Raw genomic sequence first — 24,582 nt, forward strand, 5'->3', positions numbered from 1 at the left:
TGATGGTGGGGAGAGAGAGAGAGAGAGAGAGAGAGAGAGAGAGAGAGAGCAGAGAGAGGGAGAGAGGGGGGGGGGGGGGAGGGGGGGGGGCGTGGGGGCGTGAGCTCTCCCGATGCAGACCTGAGTTGACTCTCTCTCTTTCTAGTGTCTTTCTGACAATATGAATAAAATAATCCTGATTTACTGTAACAAATTCTGTTCATAGATTAAGTTTAAATATTTTTAAATTTTCACATTTTGAAAGAAAAACCAACGATCCTGTGACATTACGATAAGCTCCAGTACACACAACACATGCAAATGTTATTCAAACAAACATGACAAATGTCTCCATCTGCTGGTCAAGATCACGCACAGCTTCTGAAAAAAGTGCTTCCAGTATTTCATCCTCTGGAGTGATCTTATGTTATTTAGGAACGTAGTTCATCTCATTTTAAAGGAATAACTCGCTTGAAAAATTATTTAACAATTTATTCACATTAATGTCATACTTTATCTTAACATATATTTTTTATAAAACACGTTGTATATACATTTACTATTTTAAATACCGCCTGATATTAAATGATTCCTAGAGAGCTGGATATGCAAATTAGATTTGCATTTCATGACAGAAGATTTGCTGTCTCTAATTAATATGGGAATAATATCCATTATTATTATATCATTATTAACCATGCTAAAACTTTAAGTTTAGCACAACCATTAAATTAACTCCGAATAGTGTTTGTTACATGGCTCTCTATAATAAGTGATTCTGATTGGTCGATTGCGTCAGTTAATAGTAGCCAGGCTAGCAATATCATATGACAGCAGGTCACGAGATTTGTGTGAACCAGTGCCATTTGAAGTTACTGTACCTGTATGTGTGTGTGTGTGTCACCATATTTGAATTTAGTGCTGGTAAGTGTTTGTTTTGGTTTCAGTTTCACTAAATAAAATCAAAATATCAATGCAAATTTTATTACACACACATGTAACTGAAGAAATGAAGTCATGTACATCTGTGATGGTATGAGTTCATTTTCATATTCGAGGATATTTAGATATTGTCACTAAAAATAACAGTACCGATTAAGATGTTTTTCAAGGTTTGTTCACATTTGTTCAGTTAAGCAATATGAAAAAGAAAATAGCCATTTTTGAATTCTTTAGCTTCTGTTCGTATAGGTTGATTGATGAACGTTCAAATAAGATACTATTTCAATGTCAATTCTATTACCAGAATGTATGTGAATATTTACAAATTCGATGTGATATAAATGAGAAAGATTTTCTGCAATGTCCTCTGTGCTATGAAATCTGTGATGTCTCTATTAAACGATTTGATTGACTATGTGCTTTTCATTAGCAGTAGAATAAGAAACACTTACTGTATATAAAAAGTAAATGCGTAAATAAACAACAACAAACAGATGAACTTCATTTGTGTGTCCAACTTATTTACTTTATTCGCAAGATGACAGACGGCTTTACAGAACTGTTCACACACATGCGATAAAGTTGTAAACTGACTCCCTTCAATTAGCATATTGAATATAGAAATTAATACAGAAAAAAAATCAGTAAGTGCATGAATGAAAAATATAAATGTATACATTTAAACATTAAATGTGTCTTAATTGTGTAGAAATTAAATTCCGTTCATAGACGTTTGATTGGACGCACGCGCCTGGCCTGAAGTTCACTTCCGGTCTGTGTTTGGTGATCGGTCTGACTAGTGGATACAGTAATATAACAATTCATTTTATTTTTAATTTGTATTAATATTCATTTATAAGCATATTTTATGGGGTGGTGAGATTTGGAGTGAAGAGCAAGAACCCAAGGTCACAGGAGACGACGGGCCGACCTAAGTCCAGGAGACAAAAAGAAATCGACAGACTTGTGAGAGAAAGGAGGAGCCTGAGGAAACAGTGGAAGAAGGCCACAGAAGAGGAAAGGAAGGGCCTAGAGGCACTACAAGGCGATATTAAAAGTCGCCTGGCCTCGTTGCGAAGAGCAGAGAGCTTGAGAAAGCAACATAAGAAGAAGGAGCGAACCAGGACCGCTTTCTACAAAGATCGTCAGTAGCATCTTTAGCAAGGAGAAAACTGGGACCCTTAAAGTACCTATAACAGATCTTGAGGAACACCTACGGAAAATGTATTCCGACAATCAGAGGCATGAGCCAATCTCCATTCCAAAGGACATGCCACCAATTCAGCTACCAGAACACCGGATGGATACAAGGCCCCCTAAATGGAGTGAAGTTGAGAGTGCAGTAAAACGGGCAAGATCAGCTTCAGCTCCTGGACCCAACAGTATACTATACAGGCTCTACAAGAAAGCCCCTGGGGTGTTGAGGTACCTTTGGAGATTAATGGCTGTGGCATGGAAAAAGCAGGTGATACCAAAGGTCTAGAGAAGGGCAGGAGGCATATAGCCTGACTACGTCAGACTTCGTACTTCCGCTCAATTTCAGTTCAGTTTGCTTCTGTACTCAGTCTGATATAGCCAACCAGCTCCCAGATTATCTCCGGCTCTGCACCAGCCGTCCAACCAACGAACAGAGGGTGGGCTGAGAGTGGTGACGTAGATGCTAAGCGCCCGAATTTAAGATTGTAGTTTAGGTTAGGGAAATCTAAAACAACAGCGGACATGGAGACACGGGATGCTATTCGCTCTGTTGTGGAGAGTATTCGTGGCATTTGCCAACTGAAGCCCGAACGAGAAGAGTGTTTGGTTCACATTTTGAATGGAGGTGATGTTGTGGCCCTACTCCCGACAGGTTTTGGGAAAAGTTTAATTTATCAAATGTTACCGATCGTCAGCGAGAAACTGGGCAGGCCAAAGTCCGGCAAGGCGATAATTGTGATTGTGTCCCCCTTGGTTGCCCTCATAGACGATCAGGTTAAGGAGGCAGCAAAACTCGGTCTGTGTGCTGCACAGCTTGGCGTGCACAATGATCGAGAAAACATGGAGGGGAATTTCAGCCTTATTTTTGGTAGCTCCGAATCCTGGATTCTCAATCCAAAATGGCGAGCTAACGTTATGTGATTGGCTTACGGGTACATCAATGATTTTAAACTTCAGACAAGCGCCCCCATGAGAGAATAAATGCTTGTCAATTATGCCCTTCCAGACTCTGTCTACGAAGCAAAGCGAAGTAGCAGAGTTTGGTATTACCAGGCTAGGAGGCATACTGATCGCCAAGGAGAAAAACTCCTCAACTATTGACCAGTTTCGCCAAATTAGCCTCTTGAATGTGGAAGGTAAGATTTTCTTCAGCGTTGTGGCCAATAGACTCTCAGGATTTCTGAAGAGAAACAACTTCATTGACACTTCAGTGCAGAAGGCAGGCATAGGGGGTTTCTCTGTATGTTTGAAACATGCTAACATCATCTGGCACCAGTTGCAAATGGCAAAAAAGGAGAAGAAAAACCTGCATGTGGTTTTTCTAGATCTTGCCAATGCCTTTGGATCAGTGCCACATGAGCTGCTGTGGACAGCCTTTGACTTTGTCATGAACGTGGGTGGTGAGGACAAGGACAGAGGACCCAAGTGCAGACAGCGGGTAAGGGGTTAACAAGACAGACTTTAATTATAACTAAAAAATACAAAACAAAGACCCACGTGGGGGAACATAACAAAACATAGCAACAAGGACAGGGACTAACTAGACTAGAAATAATAACAACACTTGACATAACCACAATAAACTAAACTAACTACAGAACAATAACTCACCCACATGACACAAACAGAACACAACAGAACAATGAACCAGTACGAGACAGAAGACACAAGGGCATAATAAAGGGGATAAATCAAGAGGGGACAGGTGCAGGACATGAACTAATTAACAAACAATAACGAGACGAAAGGGCGGGAACAGAGACGCCACACCGGAGAGTGGAAGACCATGAGGGACAAAACGTCACTCTCCACATAAAACAAGAGGTTCTATCATGGTTCTGCCACTAGGTGAAGAGAAGCAAGACAAGGTGGGGCAGAACCATGACAGACTTCTTCCACGTTCCAGATCAGGTAACACAGCTGATTAAGGCATATTTTCAGGATCTCCAATTATGTATTACCACACAGGATAGTACCACCGCGTGGCAACAGCTGGAGGTTGGCATAATGGCAGGTTGCACAATTTCACGACTGGCTTTTACAATGGCAATGGAAATAATAATCCGGGCATCGCATTGGGTGTTTGGAGGAGAGCGTTTGAAAAATGGGTTGGGCCTACCTCCAATCAGAGCATACATGGATGATATGACAACCATCACAACAACCAAAGCATGTACAAAGCGGCTGCTGGATAAAAGCTCCAGGAGAACATTAGTTGGGCACAAATGGAGGTCAAACCCAGCAAATCCCGCAGCATTTCTATTGTCAAGGGCAGGCTTATCAATGACAGGTTCTGTATAAAGGGTGAGCCCATACCAACGGTCACGGAAAAGCCCATCAAAAGCCTTGGACGGTGGTACACCGCAGACCTTAAAGACACTGAACAGGTGGAACAACACAGGCAAGAGACAGCCAGTGGACTCAATAAAATCAATAATACAGCCCTTCCTGGGAAGCTGAAACTGCCAATTTCAATGTATGAGCTCACGGTGTCTCACGCCTACAACCTGGAGAGATTGGTGAGTACACAAGTGAGGAAATGGCTTGGGCTACCAAGATGCCTTAGCAACATAGGGCTGTACGGGAATGGAGCTCTCTCTTCCCATTTCAAGCCTTGTGGAGGAATATAAATGCACCAAAACAAGGTTAGAGAGGACGCTCAAAGAATCCTGTGATCCCTGTGTAAGAGATGCTGCTCCAACAGTAGCGACAGGAAGGAAATGGAACCCAACAACAGTGGTAGAAGATGCAAAAGCAGCCCAAAGCAGATGTTTGGTGTGGACAGGATCCAGCCTGCCACCTATGTGCAGCTCCAGCAAACCTTAAACATATTCTTGTGGGTTGTAAGAAAAGCTTGACACAGGGGAGATACACATGGCGCCACAATCAAGTACTAAAGTGCTTGGCTGCAGCAGTAGAGACCAAGAGAGTGGCAGCAAATGCCATCCCCCAAAACACCAAGACTAACTCGCTAAAAAGGCAACCCTTTATTCGGGAGGGGCAGAAACCGCAGACCAAGCCCTTAACCCCAGATTCAGGTCTGCTGAGTATAGCCAGGGATTGGGAAATGTGAGTTGATTTAAACCACAGACTTACTTTCCCCTACCGGATAGGAAAATCGCAGCGACCAACCTGCGGCTGGACATGGTTTTATGGTCCAGCTCCAGTAGGACAGTCCTCATAGTTGAGTTGACTGTACCTTGGGAAGAGGCCATTAATGAAGCATTTGAAAGAAAGAATCTCCGGTATGCCAACTTGGCAGCGGAGGCTGAAGATCGGGGATGGACAGCGAAAGTGTTCCTGGTGGAAGTGGGCTGCAGGGGCTTTGTTTCCAATTCCACTACAAGGCTGTTTAAGAAAGTGGGGATCAGAGGACAGGCCTAACGGACTGTAGTCAAAGATCTTGCCACTGTCGCTGAGAGAAGCAGCCACTGGTTGTGGTTGAAACGGAAGGACGCAATATGGGCTGCCAAGTGACCACGTAATAAAATGGCCCCTTGGGCCGGGTACCACCTGAGTTATTCACAACATAGCTCTAACCGGACCCAGTGCTACCAGGTTCCGTCTGATGTATCTTCATGATTGGTTCCCACCTTGGTAACACATGACCTTCCCTAGGTGGACCTCCACCTTGCGGTTAACTCCTTCAGTCCGCACATTCTTCCCGTGAGTTCTCCCCCATCGGTGAGACCATGTTGGTATCTCCACTAAACTCCTCCCTACGGTAGGAAGTGGTCTCTGTAACGCATCCCCCGCTTGAGGAAGTAGCGCTTACCCAGTGGCCTTACGGTACCAGGCGGCTTCTCGCTGTTAGAGAAACAAGGCCGCCGCCTGTGAGGCCGAAGGCAGGGGCCTTTCCACCTTTCAAGTAAAGCTCTGGGACCCCCTACCTACCCACTGGTAGGTTACAATTTCGCGGTAGCGCTCACGGCTGACACGCCCAGGCCAGTCACCATCGCTTCGCTAGAGATTGTGACAGGGCACAGTGTTGTGGCGTTTTCCATAGGAACCCCATCTGTCGGCTCGACACAACGTCGAGAGACCGACAGAAAGGGAACGTCTTGGTTACGGATGTAACCTCGGTTCCCTGATGGAGGGAACGAGACGTTGTGTCCTTCTTGCCACAACACGTCCTGCCCGCTGCTGCAGTCGTGAGAGGTCTCAGGCTCCTCAGAACTAAGGTGAATGAATGTTCTCCCTTTTATACCCGGACATCTGGGGGCGGAGTCCGGCATGCAAATTTCATTCGCCAATTTCATTGGCCTTTTCTAAGTAGTCAGAAGCGATTGGTTCTCAAGGACGAACCCCATCTGTTGGCTCGACAGAACGTCTCGTTCCCTCCATCAGGGAACTGAGGTTACATCCGTAACCAAGACGTTCTTACCTGAGGTAGAATAAACAACCGTTCCTAAAGGACACAAACAGAATATATATCCACTGTTTATATAACATTATTCGCTATATTATTCACTCATTATACACATGTGCCATGGAGACTATTTGGGTGCTACACATCAACAAACCTGAAAAACTCATTCAAGTAAATAAAATAAGAGATCAATTGAAGATGTTCAGCTGCCACCTCAGAAAAGTCTCAGATACGTATTGATACCTTATTCTATATGGTGGGTTTACTCACTGACAAATATACAATTTTGATTATTTTCCATATGTTTGTTTAGACCGGAACCAATATTGAAATAAACAAACAAAACATACCTTGATTTTTTCATAAGAAGGTTTGTTCTTGTGTCTTAATCAACTGTTCTTTATCCTTTGTTGCATGACCAGATGTTAATTTTCATGTCCAGTAGTCCATGTGCATTTCATGCAAAGCAGCATTTAGATGCTCATTTGTAAAGCAAAACATACCAGTGGCTTAAGTTAATTACAAGAATATTCAAAATAAACATCATTTTAGTGATGGGACATGTCAGACATCTGCCACCAAACACAAACAAACTACAAAATTCTCCACTGGCTCCCGGTCACCGCAGAGTCCCCATCACACACTGCACTGTCGTCACTTTCTCTTTCACAGTTACATCCAGAATCTGGCACCTTGTACCCTCATAAAAGTGCACGAAACACTCTCTTCTAGATTTGATTTTCTGCAACAATGTCCAAAAGAAACTACACAGATGAGCCAAACACATGATGGCAGAGGTGAATATCCTTAAAGGGACAGTTCACCCAAAAAAGAACATTCTGTCATCATTGACTCGCCTTCGAGTTGTTCCAAATCTATATAAATGTCTTTGTTCTGATGAACACAGAAAGATATTTGGAAGAATGCTAATAACCAGACAGATCTCAACACACATTGACTCCCATAGTAGGAAAAAATACAATGGTAGTCAAAAGTGCCCCAGAACTGTTTGTTGTCCTACATTCTTCAAAATATCTTCTTTTGTGTTCAACAGAACAAAAATAATGACCAAGTATTTTTTCCTACTATGGGAGTCAATGGGGGGGATCTGTCTGGTTATACGCATTCTTCCAAATAGCTTTCTCTGCGTTCATCAGAACAAAGACATTTATACAGATCTGGAACTCGAAGGCGAGTAAATGATGACGGAATTTTCTTTTTTGGGTGAACTGTCCCTCAAATGAAAATATCAAACTTGAAAAATCACACACACATTTTCAACCCAGCATTTGGTCAAAAAGAGACAAACCCAGCAGTTGGGTTAAGTGAACCCAGAACCTTATATTTGACCCAACAATGGGTTAAAACAACCAAGCATAATTTATAACCCAATGGCTGGTTCGTCCCGTTTTGACCCAACACTGGATTAAAATAACCCAGTTTTTTACAGAATGAGCCAGATGCACACAAAAAGATTGATTTGAAAAGTCTGGATACTTTGCATTCATTTAATTTGCAAGTCGGATGGAAAAATATAGTCATTAGGGCATCCTCCTGTTTTTTTAAATCACAACCTGAATTTCAGACGTGTACAAACATTCTGCTTCGACGGTTCAGAACACAAAACAAATACCAGGAAAACAAATACGGCTGTTGTGGGATTGATGCGGTTGTTTATGAAAAAAGTAGAAAAAAGTATTTTCTTTACATTGTCAAAATGTACCCCTAATTATAGAATATGAATAAAATAATTCCTCCATCAAGATATTGTTCAAAAACTGTAAAATGGGTAACAGGTGTGCATTTTTTTATTTGTATATATATTTATTAATCGTGTGTATCTGTACAGCAACTACTGAATAGTACATCACGGCTTTAGTCTCAAACCCTATAAAAACTATTGATCAACTACAAATCAGAACAAAACGACAGGGAAAACAAAGTACACCCCTAATCGCTTTACAATAATTAAAAGCTAACAAACAAACATAACCGACACAATCTCAAGAGATTCCTAACTATTTTACGAGCTGGCTAATTTGTATGAATATGTACGATCTTATTCGCACGTTTGGTTTAGGGGCGGGGTTAAGGGAGGGGCTTCCGTATTGCTTTTTTCTAATAATCTTACGTTTTTGTACGTTCACGTTGTCTGAATTTATTCGAATAAGCCACCTCGTAAAACAGTTACAAGTTCCCGTGACATCAGGTTTGATAATAATAAGTAAATAAATAGATTCATTTTTCACTTCATTTCCTCAGGTTCTTTAACATGGGGACCTGTAAATAAAACGAGAAAGACTGTCAATCATGTGTACATATTAAGCAAAAAAAAAAGACATTAAAACACTTCCTTGCTCATCTTGCTTCACATTCCGTCCTGTTTCACGTCCTGAGGAGGTTTCGTCCAGGTCAGAGTGAAATTAGAAAGTCCTTTAGATGTCAGAACAGTCGTCACCTGAAAGAAACAATTATGACACGTAATTATGTATCAGGGAGATGAACTGACGTGTTTGACTTTCAGTCTGTATGCCACAAGAACACTCAACAGAAACACTGATTCGTGTTTCTGACCTGGTTCAGAAGTTCACTGCTCACTGCTGGATCGGTCACATTCACACTGGACACAAACTTCATCATCACAAACGCTTTCTTCATATAATCTGGAAAATCAAGTAGAAAAACAGTTATGTTGTGCTTTAGATGGTCTTGTCCTCGCTCTGAATCTGACTGTAAAGTCAAATGTGATTGAGCCATTGGTCAGCTGAGCAGACAGTGGGTGCAGTGAGTCCACCTGTTTCTGGATTTGTCTTGACACAGGAACGGTTCACAAATGCACATTTAGCAATCCACGAAGTAATGCCATTAATATATATTTGTATTGCAAATCTCATGATTTAGAATCACAATCAGAAAGAGCTTTATCGCCAAGTGTGCTTGGACACACAAGGAATTTGTCTGGGTGACAGAAGCTTCCAGCGCACATACAGGTTAAAACAGTGACAAGGCACAGGTAACAAAACGTACAAAATAAATATGTGAGAGACAATACACATCTGACAGAAAGGACAATATTAGACAAAAGGACAATAGACAGTATATTGGATGTACAGATGTGCTATATACAAACTGTTATACGTTATGCAGAGGAATGTGGATAGCTGCGGATTTATTTGTGAATTGCGTTCTTTTATGTACTATTATATACAGCCACGGAGAAAGATTTATGAGACCATTCAAAATCATTTTCGTTTTTTTCTGAATTGACTATTTGTAGGTATGTGTTGAGGTAAAATGATCGCTTTTGTTTCATTCTGTGAACTACTAACAATATTTCTTTCAAATTTTAAATCAAAATATTGTTTCTATTTGCACAGTGTTGCAACACTGTTTTTGCATTTGTTTGCAGAACTTGAAAACTGGATAAACAGGTGAAAATAACAGAAAAGATGCTCTGTACTTTTTCAGACCTCAAATACTCAAAATAAGTAGTTCATATTCACTTATAAGCAAAACAACAGTCCTATTTCTACATGTAAAACGTTTTTAAAATCTTTGTTATGTGATTACTTGGATTTGATCACAGTTTTCATGTGTCTTGTCATTCTGACAGTCTTTCACATCGCTGTTGGACGACTTTATGTCACTCCTGAGGTTTGAAATTCAACAGACACTGGACTGAAATGGCAACGATACATCTAGAAATGTTGATTAAATTTACATTTGAAACGGTCTCTTTATTTTCTCTTATTTTTCCACAGCCATATGAAAGCACGTGAACATCACCACAGAGTCATATTTAGAAGTGGATAATGAGTGTTTTTTTGAAAACATAATCATAACAGAAACTGAACGCACAGAGATAGAGATGTAATGTGTTCGCTATGTGAAAAATGAATTGGTTAAGCAAAAAAAAAAAAACAATTCAATGTATTTTGTCATATCTGAGCTGTTTTGTTAAAGGGAACCCGGTGTATAGAGAGATGTATGGCTTAATGCGTTGTAATAGCCTTACTCTACTAGCATTTGTCTTTACAAACACATCAAATATTTTCAGTTCTTAAAAAACCCTAAATGTAATACTCATTTTAACCTAAGGAGGTCGCCATGTTCTTTTTCGATGACATAAACTGGTTGCACGCACAGCTAGGCAGCCAAACTAAACTACTTTAAAGTAGTTTAAAGCTATGATTTAACGCACGCTCACCTTGAACAGACGTCTAATACTGAACGCGTTTTTCTTTTATGGCAGGCAGTCTGGCTTGTGTCAAGAGGACATACCGCCACCTACTGTCCCTGTGTGTTTGTATATCTGATCTTATGTTTTACGTGTCATATTTTACTGTTATATATGGAAAACGTGTGTGCTTCGCTGTTGCGAAAGAGAACAGGTTTAGGTCGCAACCATTTGACATCACGGATTCTGACGCAAAAAAATGGCAGATATTGGGTCAAATATTTTTCAAAGTTTATGAATACTTTGACAGTTACACTGTTTTTTATTTCACAATTATAAAGTCAATGCCATTGTTCATATATTAAGCAATACATCGCTCTATACCCAGGGATCCTTTTAAATGTGTTCTTATGTGTGAACTACAGTTACAGAACTATCAACTAATCTTATTTTCTAAATACAGCCCCCCCAGGAAATGTTATTGATGCTCTTGATGCTTGACAGTACCTGCCTCATACACCTCCACCTCACACAGAGTGAGAATTTTAGAAGTTCCAGGTAAAAAGACATTCACATATCGCCCCTCCATATCACAGGACACAGACACGGACTCCCCGAGTGAAACAGCGTTTAACACAGCACATCTAAAAGAGAAAAACATTCTGATGATCCCCTGCAAACTTCATCAAGTAAACGCTTACATTTAGGCATTTAACAAATGCTTTATCCAAAGTGAGTGATTCCACAAGACGAACTCAACCTGGGATTATTGTTGCCGTTGTTCTCCAGAGAGTTTCCGATATGAATTTCCGCTCCGTCGAGTCGATCGGCACACCAGCCTGCTCTGTTAGTGACGATAACTCTAGAGATGGGGTAAGACTTCAGAAGGTCCAGCCTCCACCAGGGGTTGTTAGATTTGTCCGTATGGGTGCAAGAGTCAAGGGTTATACTGTCAATGGCATGTGCAGCTACCCAATCAAAATCCGTTGATGACTGAACAGACCGTCCTCTTAACGCGAGATTCTCTTGAAATGGTTTAAGAAAAGATGGAAAGAAGCTTTGTGAGCTCATGCAGGCTCTTTGGCTATTTTTAGGGTTACACAAAAAACGGTAGCACACCACAAGGAACCAGTGGCAAGAGAGAATTTCCTTTAAACAACGCTGCTTAACACAAAGTCAGATTTTCTAACACTAACCCATCGAGCACTAGACGTTGTGGCGAGCAGGCCAAGGACAAATCAGCGTCGCCATGGCAATGGCACAATCAAGCCGCCACACCTGCCAGTCGTCAGCACCTGAACCCCATCAAGCTCACGCTATATAAGCAGCAGAGAAAGAGGAGAGAGTGAGCTTGTTCTCCTTGTGTCATTGCATGACTAACACTTTGCTGTCTTCTTTGCTACAGAATCTAGCGGCTGACGACTGGCAGACACCCCAATCTACTCATACAGCACTAATGTCTTACACTCCCTGGAACCCCGCAGAGCACGACTACTGACGGGAACTGGACGAGCTAATTCCCTCACAACTAGCACCACCGGTTATACCGTCACTTGTGTTTAATAAACCACCCTCCGGGGCCTGTAAAGTTGAAGTACTGTGTCTGTTTTGCTTTCTGCCCACCACAGTAGGTGGAGAATGCGGGCGCAGCACAGCACAATTACTAACCGTGTCTGCCGTTTCGTCCTCAGGAACCCGCTCTCTCTCTCTCTCTCTCTCTCTCTCTCTCTCGCTCGTGGCCCCAACGATCGGCGAAGATGGAAGAGATCATCTGCCGCCTCACGGACATTTCCTCCAGACAGCAACAGTTCTCTGAACAGCTCATTCGCCGGCAAGAGATGCTGGAGCACGCATTAGAGACAATGCAAACGGCCGCCGCCCGAGTGCCCCTCCCGGAAGCCCGCGCCACAGCTCATCACCATCTGACCAAGCTGACCGAGCTCGATTATATCGACGCCTACCTCCATACATTTGAGGTCATAGCCACTCGAGAAGCCTGGGACAAGAACGAGTGGGCGCGGCTCCTGGCTCCCTTCCTGATCGACGAGGCACAACGCGCCTACTTCGCCCTCCAGCCGCCGCACAATGGCGACTACGAGAGCCTGAAAGCCTAGATCCTTGCCCAGGTGGGATTGTCGCCGGTGGCAGCAGCGCAACAATTTCATCAGTGGTCATATAATGAGCATCTTCCCGTCCGAGCCCAAGCGGCCCAACTGACGCGGATCGCATACCTCTGGCTGCTGGCCGAGGAGCCTCATCGACCACCTGTTACGTGCTCTGCCTCGCCGGTTCAGACGCCCAGTGAGCATGCAGAACCCGACGTCCCTCCGGGAGCTCATAGAATCCATAGAGCTGGCAGATGCAGCTTTCGCCCGTGTCGGAGAGAGTGGTGGCCCCGCCCCGTAGGGTGAACCCGGAATGGTGACCGCAGGAGGGTACCTCTCGACCAGACAACAGACCCCCGGTGGCCTCCCCCCAGGACGAGCCCATGCCCACGGAGGCTGCATCTCCGGCTCCGCGTGCATGGTTGGCGGGCTGCATCGTCCACCGGAAACTGCCCTCAGGCGCCCTGGAACGACTCGTGCAGCTCGATGGTAAAGCGGTGATGGCCACCCTCGATTCCGGAAGCTCTGTAACCCTGGTCCGAGCTGACGTGCTGTCCCCACAGAAAAAGGGGAAGTCCCGGCTACCTATAACCTGTGTCCATAATGATATCCGAGAGGTCCTGAGTCGCTGAGTCGAGGTCGCGGCCGAACCTGGGTCCTGGCCGCTGGAAGTGGGACTCGTGACCAACCTGCTGGTGCCTGTTCTGTTGGGCCGTGACTGGCCGGGATTCAACCAGCTCCTGACCACGACGGTGCAGCCCAGCCCCCGGAAACCCCGTTACCCCTGATGCCGCCGCACGCCAAGACCGCAGCCCGTACTTTTGGCCACCGGAAGAGAGCTGGAGGGTGAGTGTCGTTCCCTTTCCTCTAACCCATTTTTCGATATTTTCAAAAGGGTAACGGAAGGTGGCTCCTTTGGGAGAGAACAGAGGGAAGACGACCGACTACGACACTGCTGGAGCCAGGAACGGGTTGTGGATAATGAGGTACGGAACCCGGCTCCACACCCGCTTCCATACTTCGTGGTAAAAAGGGGTCTGTTGTACTGTGTTGCCCAGAGGCGGGGGGAGGAGAAGACTCTGCTGGTAGTACCGAAGAGCAAGACGGGGCCATCATGGAACTGGCTCACATCCATCCAATGGCTGGACACCTTGGCACCACCAACACCGCCCAACAGATCCGCGACCGATTTCACTGGCCCGGACTAGAGGCAGAAGTCAAGCGGTTCTGTCAGAGCTGCCCAACGTGCCAGCGGACGTCTCCCCAGCGGCCTCACCCCAGCCCCTTGATCCCCTTACCCATCATAGAGGTGCCCTTCTCGCGTATTGGTCTGGACTTGGTAGGGCCACTGCCGAGGTCTGCCCATGGCCACGAGCATATCCTGGTGATCATGGACTACGCCACCCGGTATCCGGAAGCCCTCCCCCTCCGGAAAGCTATGACCAAAGCGATCGCCAAGGATATGTTCCTATTGTTCAGTCGGGTGGGGATCCCTTCTGAAATCCTGATGTACCAGGGTACTCCGTTCATGTCCCAGCTGATGGCCGACCTCTGTCACCTCCTCAAAGTGAAACACCTCGGTATATCACCCCCAGATGGACGGGCTTGTCGAAAGGTTTAATCAAACCCTGAAGAGGATGTTACGATGAGTCATGGCAGAGGATGTGCGCGACTGGGACCTGATGCTCCCGTACGTGCTCTTCGGAGTGAGAAAGGTGCCCCAGGCGTCCACAGGCTTCACCTCATTCGAACTCTTGCTCGGTCGACAACCATGAGGGCTGTTAGTCATCCCAAGAGATGCCTGGGAACAGCAGCCGGCCCCACACTGAAGTGTGATCGAACATGTCCAGAAAATGAGGGAGCGAATCGACCGGGTGATGCCCCTCGTGAGGGAGCATCTCGTCGAGGCCCAGCGCGCCCAGAAACGGCTATATGACCGGCCCCGCCCAGCCTCGAGAATTCCAGCCTGGCGACCGAGTGCTCATCCTGACTCCCACGGCAACATCAAAATTCCTGGCCTCCTGGAGGGGGCCCTGCACCGTCCTGGAGAAGGTGGGGCCGGTCACATACCGGGTCCGTCAGCCGGGACGACGGAAGGAAGAGCAACTCTACCACATAAACCTACTGAAGAGGTGGGTGGCCCCGGCCCCACAGATGGCCACCTTCACCGCTATGGAGCCCCCAGTGGTCTACATGTGAGAGCAGCTCTTCCCGGATCAGAAGACCGATCTAACCGCTCTGGTCTGTCACTTCTCCGATGTCTTCCAGGAACGGCCCGGGCAGACTCACATCATCCAGCACGAGGTCCGGATGCCCCCTGGTGTAATCGTCCAGCAGTGGCCCTACCGGGTCCCGGAAGCTCGTCGACTGGCTATTGAGGTGGAAGTGACAGGAATGAAAGAGCTAAAGGTGATCGAACCATCGCGTAGCCCATGGTCCAGCCCCATCGTGATGGTCCCAAAGCCCGATGGATCCCTGCACTTTTGCAATGACTTCCGGCACCTCAATGAAGTCTCCAGCTTCGACAGCTACCCCATGCCCTGAGTGGATGAACTCCTGGATCGGCTAGGGAAGGCACGCTTTATATCCACGTTGGACCTCACCAAGGGCTACTGGCAGGTGCCCCTTTCTCCAGAGTCCAGGGAAAAGACAGCCTTCAGCACTCCGTCGGGCCACTGGCAGTACAAGGTGTTGCCGTTTGGCCTGCATGGGGCGCCTGCCATGTTCCAATGAATGATGGATATTCTGTTACATCGACGACCTGGTCATCTACTCGGGGAGCTGGGAGGAACACCAAGTTAGGCTCCGGAAGGTCTTGCTGGAACTCCGGAAGGCGGGGCTGACTGCGAACCTGAGGAAGTCCTGCCTGGGCCTGGCGGAGGCTCAATAGTTGGGCTTTCGAATCGGACGCAGAGTTATCCAACCCCAACCCAAGAAAGTGGAGGCCGTCCAGAAGGCCCTTCGACCCGCAACAAAGACCCGGGTACGTGCCTTCCTCGGGTTAGCCGGCTACTATCAATGTTTCATCCCTACTTTCTCCTCTCTAGCCAGCCCCCTGACCGACCTGACCAAAAAGGGGCAGCCAGAGAAAATCCAGTGGACCTCAGAGGCGGAAACGTCGTTACAGGCCCTGAAGCAGGCACTGTCCTCCTCACCCGTCCTCCATGCTCCAGACTTCGGCTGCCCCTTTACCCTACAGACGGATGCCTCCGACACTGGTTTGGGAGCCGTCCTCTCACAGACCAAGGACGGTGAGGAACATCCAGTGGTCTACATCAGCAGGAAGCTCACCCCCGCGGAGACCCAGTACACCACGGTGGAGAAGGAGGCCCTCGCTATAAAGTGGGCAGTCCTGGAGCTGCGGTACTACCTGCTGGGAAGGAGCTTCACCCTTGTCACCGACCACGCGCCCTTAACCTGGATGGCCAAGGCGAAAGAGATGAACGCTCGGGTGACCAGGTGGTTCCTCGCGCTCCAGGACTTCCACTTTACAGTCCAACATCGAGCGGGGGCCTCCCATGGAAACACCAATGGACTGTCCAGGATGTGGTCAGGTTGGGCATCACGGTCAGGGACGCAAACCCTCCCCGCAATCCCCCTTAATTCCCGACTGAGCGAGGTGCCGTACCAGGTCGACGCTTGGGGGGGGGGATGTGGCGAGCAGGCCAAGGACCAATCAGCATCGCCATGGCAACGACACAATCAAGCCGCCACACCTGCCAGTCGTCAGCACCTGAACCCCACCAAGCTCACGCTATATAAGCAGCAGAGAAAGAGGAGAGAGTAAGTTTGTTCTCCTTGTGTAATTGCATGCTAACACTTTGCTGTCTTCTTTGCTACAGAGTCTAGCGGCTGATGACTGGCAGCCACCGGTTATACCGTCACTTGTGTATAATAAACCACCCTCCGGGGCCTGTAAATTTGAAGTACAGAGTCTGTATTGCTTTCTACCCGCCACAACGTCCATATGTCGCCATCTCAGCCTTTATTTACAGCAGAAAACTGGACTGTGTTAAGTCCGGCTTATTCGGTCCAAATTTATCCCAACGTGGAAACATGTTTCGGACCACATAATAAAGACGTGAAAAAAATCAACAAACCTCTGGACCAAATGAACAGTTTAATGCACATTTCTTTAATGTCAGTTGTAGATGCAAACAACTCACAACAACACATCAACAACAATCAGGAATTACAAAAACAAAAGTGAAATTTATCCTGCATTGGATATTGACTATCTACTCTTTCGAAATTTAAAGGAGAAGGGTATTTAAAAGGCCAAAACAGAGACTTTTATTATGAAAAATGACAGAGCGACTAAGAAACGAAAGATGTTGAGTTTTTTGCATTTTTTATATTGTTCATTATGATACGAATATGATCATATAATGAATGTAAAATGAGTTCATGGTTGAAATGAGGTTAAAGAGATTTTCTCAAACAAGCGGTTTTGGTTTGTTGCTTCTGTTGTTGTTTGTTCTTTGAGACTTCTGTTAGTGTTTGTTGTGAACACGTAACCTAACAAAATTTAACACAAAAATGTTGTGTTCCTGTGGACTACTACATCTATGTTATACATCTATGAAGACAGGTGTCCCGTCACAAAACACTTGAAAATCATAGTCATTTTTATATATTTTTTTCGGATCATGTACACTGGTATCTAATAAAAATATTTAGTTTTCAAAAGCAAATGCAGTATGATTAAATACTACACTTGAAATCTGACTGTTGCACTGGTTACTTCTGCTAAAGCTTGTGTCTGTGTTTCTGTTTTGTTCCCTCAGGTTTAGCCGCCATGTGGGTTTAAATTTGATCCCTGTAGATTTATTTTTTCCCTAAAGTAAAAGAATGTGTTCTGCATGCAAACCAGGCTTTTGTTGTGAAATTTGCCTAAAATCAGGAAGTAAAAGCGATTTTTTAATCGGTGTTAATCGGTAAACAGGTTGCCGCTGTTCACACAAGAAACACAGTAAACACTGAACTGAACAATCATTAAAACACACAAGGCATTGGATCTAAAATACAAAACATACAAGAAACTATAGTTCCTACCTTTAGTTTGGGTCGAGATTTGTGTAGAACCAGTGTTCTGTCCTAAAGCAGAGAATTTAAACTATAAACTATAACGTATAATAGCTTCTAATACAATGAATGATGGTTCTTACCTGCAGTTGGGATCAGGAATTGTGTGGAACCAGTGTCCGGTACTAAAGTCGACAAAAGTCAAAGTGTCACTGACACATCTAGACTTGATGATGTTTAATGGAACAATAAAACTGAAATGAATTCTTTTATATGTGAAGTGGAATTTTTTACCTGTTTGGTGGGAATAAACACCCGTTCCTAAAGTACACAAACACATCAACACACACCACATATCACTTTCTTTAGATAAAAACTGAAAAATTGAAAATGTGACAGTGGGTTGTGTTCTCCTACGATCTTGCACCTCACACATGAACATCACAAGCCTTTTGTAGGTAAGAACTTTGTTTGTGGAATTATATACTAATATATAATTTGACTGGAGTAAATATCTCACGGTATACAGCATACCTTCTAGAAATATTGTTCTTAAATGGACAAAATCTGTTTGTGACTCACCTAAAAGTGCAAAGAGAAAAGCGGACATCCACATCTTACCCAGCTGCCGTTCTATAATACACAAAACACACGCACACGTCTTTAGCACTTGTCACTTTTCAGAGTATTTATCTTACATTGGTTATTTTTTCTAACCTCGCAATAAACAAAAAGATAAAACAAATCATTCATATTTATAGGGGTGATTTAACGCTGTTTCATGCATTCTGACTTCTTTACAATGTTAAACGTGTTGTCCTCTCATGCTTAACATGGTCAACTTGTCAAAAAACGAGTTGGACGTATGATGTAATATTTCTGTTCTCGATACACTCCCCCAAGGTTCGTATAGGTTTCGGAAACTTTTTTTCGAACATGAAAAACCGTTACGTAACAACTTTTCTTAGTCCCTTATTGGGCAATTCTCCCGGAAAAGCACGCCCACAGCAAGGCGAAAGAAATCAACCGACGAGCGATAGGAAGACCCGCTAACCATCAAGATTGGCGCTGTGGGCCTGCAGCTGCAACTCATTACTCTTGCAATAGTGAGAGAAGGTCAGCTGTGTTTGTTTGTTCACTGCATTTGTGTGATGAATGTTATATGAACGCTGGATATAACGCTGGATTTGGAGATGGTTTGAAACTGATAGATGGCGTTATTCCAGCGCTAAAAGATGTCGATCATGAACCACACGCGGTGAGTGAAACTGAGTCATATGTCTGTGTTTTGTTGACAATCGGCGCATACGTGCATAATGTAAACAACACAAACTTATAGTGAATCAACAGTTATGCAGGGATAATGCGATGATGTATTGTGTGCTCATGCTTTAGTTCCTCCCCCCCGCACACCCCCAGTTTGTCTGTTTTCGGAAATAATTGTACAGCTGTATCTCTCTTTTATAAATGTGATCAAACTAAATACTCTTTGAAGATACGAAGTATGCAATACTACTCTATAGGTATTCAAGATTAATATGAGATTGGCAGAAACTGCGCGTTCATCCGGACCTTTAAGAAATTCAGGAAATGAATATACTACTACTAGTAATAATAATTTTATATATATTCTCTTTCAGAGATCAGAATAATGTAATACATTTAGTAATATCATATCATGTTCAGTTTATATATTATTCATAGGCCATGTGCACACTGCAAAGTTTGGGAGTGACAACCGCATTTAAATGCAGGAGTGAATTCACCTAACGATCGGCAGTTACTCTCGCATTTTAGCATTGCGTTGACCGCAGCAGTAAAGAAACATGAATCCCAAGAGTTTAACCTGTTTGGTATGTTGTTTTCCGGTAAAGATTGGTTATGTTAAGAGAGATGCTGTGTTTTGTTTGTCGTCGGAGTGCTGCTTCAGAGCGCCCACGCAGTGTTGCTATGTTCTCAAACGTTTGGTGTTTGGTCATCGCTCATGAAGCCATAGATACTTTATGGAGTTAATAAAGCTGGGTGTACTCCGGATCGGTATCGCGTCGATATGGACATTTTTTGCTGGATCGGGTATCGGAAATGGTGGGACGATCCAAAATCCGATCTTGTGCTCAATAATATTATCAAGCTTTAAGAAGGATGAGCTATTAGGAAACCGCTGTGTAGCAGCAGTTCTCGACAGTAAGGAAGCAGACAGAGGCTATCAAGCACATCCTCCCCTGCCGCGACTCGGCCGCCCTCGGCAGCTCTGGTCCTCTTCGACGCCCTCCGGCTCCGGTGTCCCCCACTCAGGCGGCCCCCCCGGAAGTGATATCGAAGAGGAGACCATCACCCCATCAGCAGCCGCGACGAAAGCAGAAGCGACCCTGACCTGAAGACCCCAGGGAGATCGAGTTTACCATCATGGGTCGGATAGGGATGGTTCCTGCCCCGTCTCACCATCTGCTGGCCTCGGCACGACGGTGGACGGCAACTCGACGTTGTGTCACGGCGAGGCGCAATGTTGAGCATAATCACCAGCCCTCAGCACTCTCAGTCAGACAGTGCGTTGAGCTGTGTAATCGCCAGGCAGGAAAAACAGCAGAGCCGATCTCCTCCCCGGGGGCCTCCCCACGGCGAGGGATCCGTACTGCTAGCCATCGAACCACCCCGCGCGGGGATCATGAAGCAGATCGAATCCCTAGTCCCCCTGTCTCGGTTTCTGGGAACCTGGCTTTGGCTTCCCAGACCGTCATGGTGGCTAGGGAAGACGATCCGTCTCGGCTACGCGATCCAGTTCGCCAGACGCCCGCCCAAGTTTCGGGGCATCCCCTCTACCTCAGTCAGAGGCAGGGCTGCACCCATGCTTCGGGCCGAGGTCGCCACCCTTCTGGCGAAGGAAGCGATCGAGCCCGTCCCTCCAGCCGGGATGTTCAACGGGTTTTACAGCCTGTATTTCATTGTCCCAAAGAAAGGCTGGGGCCTGCGCCCCACCCTAGATCTGCGTGCCCTGAACAAGCACCTACACAAGCTGCCGTTCAGGATGATCACGCAGAGGCGCATCCTGACGTCTGTCAGATGTGAGGATTGGTTCATGGCAATCGACCTGATGGACGCGTACTTTAATGTCTTGATCTTTCCTCGGCTTTCGAGGGGCGGGCATATGAGTACAGGGTCCTCCCCTTCGGTCTGTCCCTGTGTCCATGGGTCTTCACGAAGATCGTGGAAGCCGCCCTCCTTCCCCTCAAGGAGAGAGGTGTGCGGGTACTAAACTATCTCGACGACTGGCTCATCTTGGCACACTCGCAAGATCTGTTATGTACACACAGGGACCTGGTGCTCCGGCACCTAGATCGGTTGGGGCTACAGGTCAACTGGGAAAAGAGCAAGCTCTCCCCCATGCAGAGCATCCTTCTTTCTCGGTATGGAACTCGACTCTGTCTCCATGAAACATTTCAGGCAGTCAGCGGTCCCCCTGAAACAATTTCAGAGTCTCCTGGGGTACATGGCGTCCTCAGCGGGGGTGGTCCCCCTCGGGTTTATGCACATGCGACCGCTCCAACACTGGCTACAAAGTCGGGTTCCCTGGAGAGCGTGGCACACCGGCAGCAGGCGTATGGTCATCACGCCTTTCTGCCGATGCACCCTGACCCCCTGGTCTTCAATGACCTTCTTGTGGACAGGGGTCCCCCTAGGGCAGGTGTCGAGGCACGTCGTGGTGACGACGGACGACTCTCTGCAGGGTTGGGGTGCCGTGTGCAACGGGCACGCAGTGTAGGGGCGGTGGACGGGCCCCCGCCTGCGTTGGCATATGAACTGCCTGGAGTTGTTGGCTGTGCTACTTGCACTGAAGAGGCTGCAGCCTCTCATGCAGGGCAAGCACGTGCTGGTCCGGTCGGACAGCACAGCTGCCGTGGCGTATATCAATCGTCAGGGTGGCATTCGCTCACGGCAGCTAACACGACTCGCCCGACGTTGGAGACATACAGCAAACGGTAAACAGACTGACAGATACAAATACTTTAATATTGCTGCATTTTGTTTACTGTTGTGTGTCCATTTACCTGCTCTGCGTGTCTGCACTACTGTTGTTAAAATAAGCACGTGTCTGCTGCTCTTCATACGGTGCGTCTTTGGCGGGAGAGAAGCAGCGCGCGCGGAGCGGAAAGGGTTAAATGGCGCTAGACAAAGATATAGCGGCAAAAATGGTGCATTAAGCGGATGTATTAAGCACATCATTCTGCGCCCGGGATGCGCACAGTACGTGTAAATAAGAGAATGAATGAAGCGCGTCATCCAGCTCCCAGAATGCGCAGATACATGTAGAAGCTTTCCTGTAGCTCAGTGGTTAGAGCATCTCATAATGCTAGCAACACCAAGGTCATGGGTTCGATCCCAGGGATTGCACATACTCAGATACAAAAAAATGTATAGTACAATGCAATGTAAATCGCTTTGGATAAAAGCGTCTGCCAAATGCATAAATGTAATGTAATGTACATGTAGAGAAGCGGATCCATTCAGCACATCATTCTGCACCCAGGATGGGCATGGGCCATTTTGTTCCACTTTACATTAGAGCAGTGGCAAAGTATTTTCACTTTTACTCATGTACATTTTGCAATCGAGTGTTTTTACTTTAAAGATTATGATATATACTTTATAATGTAATGCAATACATTTTTTTTTACAAAAAAAATGTACAAAAATTCTACACTGATCAGGAAAAAGCAGGACTAGTATCGGATCGGAATCAGCATATGCTTACAATTCAGGTATTGGAATCGGATCGGTAAAGGAAAAAGTGGTATCGGCCCACCACTAGCTGGGTGTAGCATTTTTTGGTCTTTGTTTGCTGATTTTTCAACTAAAATATCTGGCAGCACCACTGCAGCGCTAGCGGTTTTTGCAACTAGCCCCGTTCAAGACACTTGAAACAGTAAACAATTTTAATCACGATTAATCACATGACTTTTCTGCGATTAATCACATTGTTAAGCATAAAATTCAATAATGAATTCAAAAGTAATGTATTGTGCACTTTTATTTGTATTGTGCACTTTTAAGTACTGCTATATGAACAAAAGTGCAAAAAAAAAATGTTTTGCAAAAACTTTAAACAAATAATGTGCTTTTTTACAACAGTATTTCCTTTACAGTTTAAATTGTTAATGCTACTATGTAATCAAATTAAATATAAAACCAAAGCTATCCTACACTATCTCAGTTTAGTAGTTTGCGCTCTGACTCTCTAGGCGCGCATGTTTAACACACGTTTTCTGCATTAGCCTCACACTGCATGCAATACACTCAAGATAATTCGTTATCGTTGCTGTTTTGTACCTTAGGGAAATGTTTGTATTCTACAGGCTATAAAGAATGCGAAGCTGACGTCACGCCCTATGTTGCATGTTGCAGTGGCGCCGCCATCTTGGGAGGATCATACTGCCATTATTATTGTTTTGATATGTACCGTTACTTGTTTTGTCTGATATATGGAGAAATGGAAAGTGAAAGAACCATGGGCTTTTCCTGAACGACTCTGCATAATGATATTGCAGTTTTTAACACAGCAAGACCGACCTACCATAGTTATATTTCCTAATCGAACAAGAAAAACAAAGCACTGCATTGAACACACTAGCAGCCATCCTCCCAGGATGCGGCCATTGATTTATCATCAATAGCATTATACAAGCCTCTTACACCCGCGCATATGACGTCTTTGTGGGGCGAGGGCACTGATAGATAAGCGCATGGCTGAAGGAGGGGAGACGAAATGGAGTGGTTTGTTTGATCAACTCCGCTGTCTGGAAGAGATTTAAAAACGAAATGTCCATGTGAGAGTTCTGTAAGCCGCGTAACCCAAATAAATGGGAGGGCCAATGACGTCCCATGTGGAGAATGTATACCTCTTGACGCGCACACCTGTTTTGTGTTAGCGGGTGGATGAATGAAGTGATAAATGTAAGATGTTTTGTGTGGGAGGGGGTCTGCTGAGTTCCTTTCCAATGCTGTCGTGCCGGAATGTGGGCTAAAGTTTTGTGCGTGTCTGTGAGCTTATTGGGAGGTTAATTTGCGGCTTCGGGGTGCTGTTGAATTGGACGGCCGCCGAGGATTGTGTCCTCGAATGCTGTAGTACCCCACGCTCGGTAGCGGGGAAGGAAGCCAGCAGTCCGGATACGGGGTTCATACAGGTACCTGTTTTAATGATTGGTTTTTGTTTTCTTTTGTCGGGGAGGCCCCTTGATTAAAGGGTATTGTTGTGAGGGGCCCCCGACCTTTGTTTCCGTTTGTTTGTCAATAATGCGTGTGTATTGTGGAGGAGCACGTTTGAAGTGTGCTACTATTATGATCTCTGTCTGCCTGTGGAATATACAGTGTGTATATATATATATATATATATATATATATGTATGTATGTATGTATGCTGTTGCACGTGGACTCATGAGAGGTTGATGTGTTGATCGCACATCATTGAGGACTCTTTTTGATATTACAGCGTTATTCCATTCTATGCTCAATGTTATGTGCTTGACATGTGACTTCCTCCTGTGGTCTAGGTAAAACAATTGTAAAAGAATAAAACTATTGATCTGTCTTGTGGGTTGATGTTTTCCTGTGGGTGCTCAAAATAAACTTTGTCCAGTTTAGAACCTGTCACTGGTCTTTTGTCGAGGGGTGACATCTCTTACAGTTCGGTACCTTTCTCCATTCAGTTCTGGGGGCGGATTCACAAAAAAAACTGCATTAGTGCACAATAAAATAATTGTCGGTGTTAATTAATTAATGCGTTAACACGTTA

General features: G+C 45.2%; 1 protein-coding gene across 1 annotated transcript; it reads right to left on the minus strand.

Moving 5' to 3' along the window:
• Window positions 1–8,334: 8,334 nt before the first annotated feature.
• Window positions 8,335–24,445, minus strand: LOC130561716 (fucolectin-like). Its single transcript, XM_057346217.1, has 9 exons — window positions 24,435–24,445; window positions 18,377–18,427; window positions 18,089–18,115; window positions 17,938–17,979; window positions 17,825–17,866; window positions 11,425–11,689; window positions 11,172–11,308; window positions 9,062–9,150; window positions 8,335–8,945 (listed from the first exon to the last, which is right to left on the minus strand). Exons 2-9 carry the CDS (start codon window positions 18,408–18,410, stop codon window positions 8,856–8,858), a joined length of 726 nt encoding a protein of 241 aa, XP_057202200.1. The 5' UTR covers window positions 18,411–18,427; window positions 24,435–24,445; the 3' UTR covers window positions 8,335–8,855.
• Window positions 24,446–24,582: the final 137 nt, after the last annotated feature.

The sequence above is a fragment of the Triplophysa rosa genome, linkage group LG1 (assembly GCF_024868665.1).
Source record: "Triplophysa rosa linkage group LG1, Trosa_1v2, whole genome shotgun sequence".
Taxonomy (NCBI): Eukaryota; Metazoa; Chordata; class Actinopteri; order Cypriniformes; family Nemacheilidae; genus Triplophysa; species Triplophysa rosa.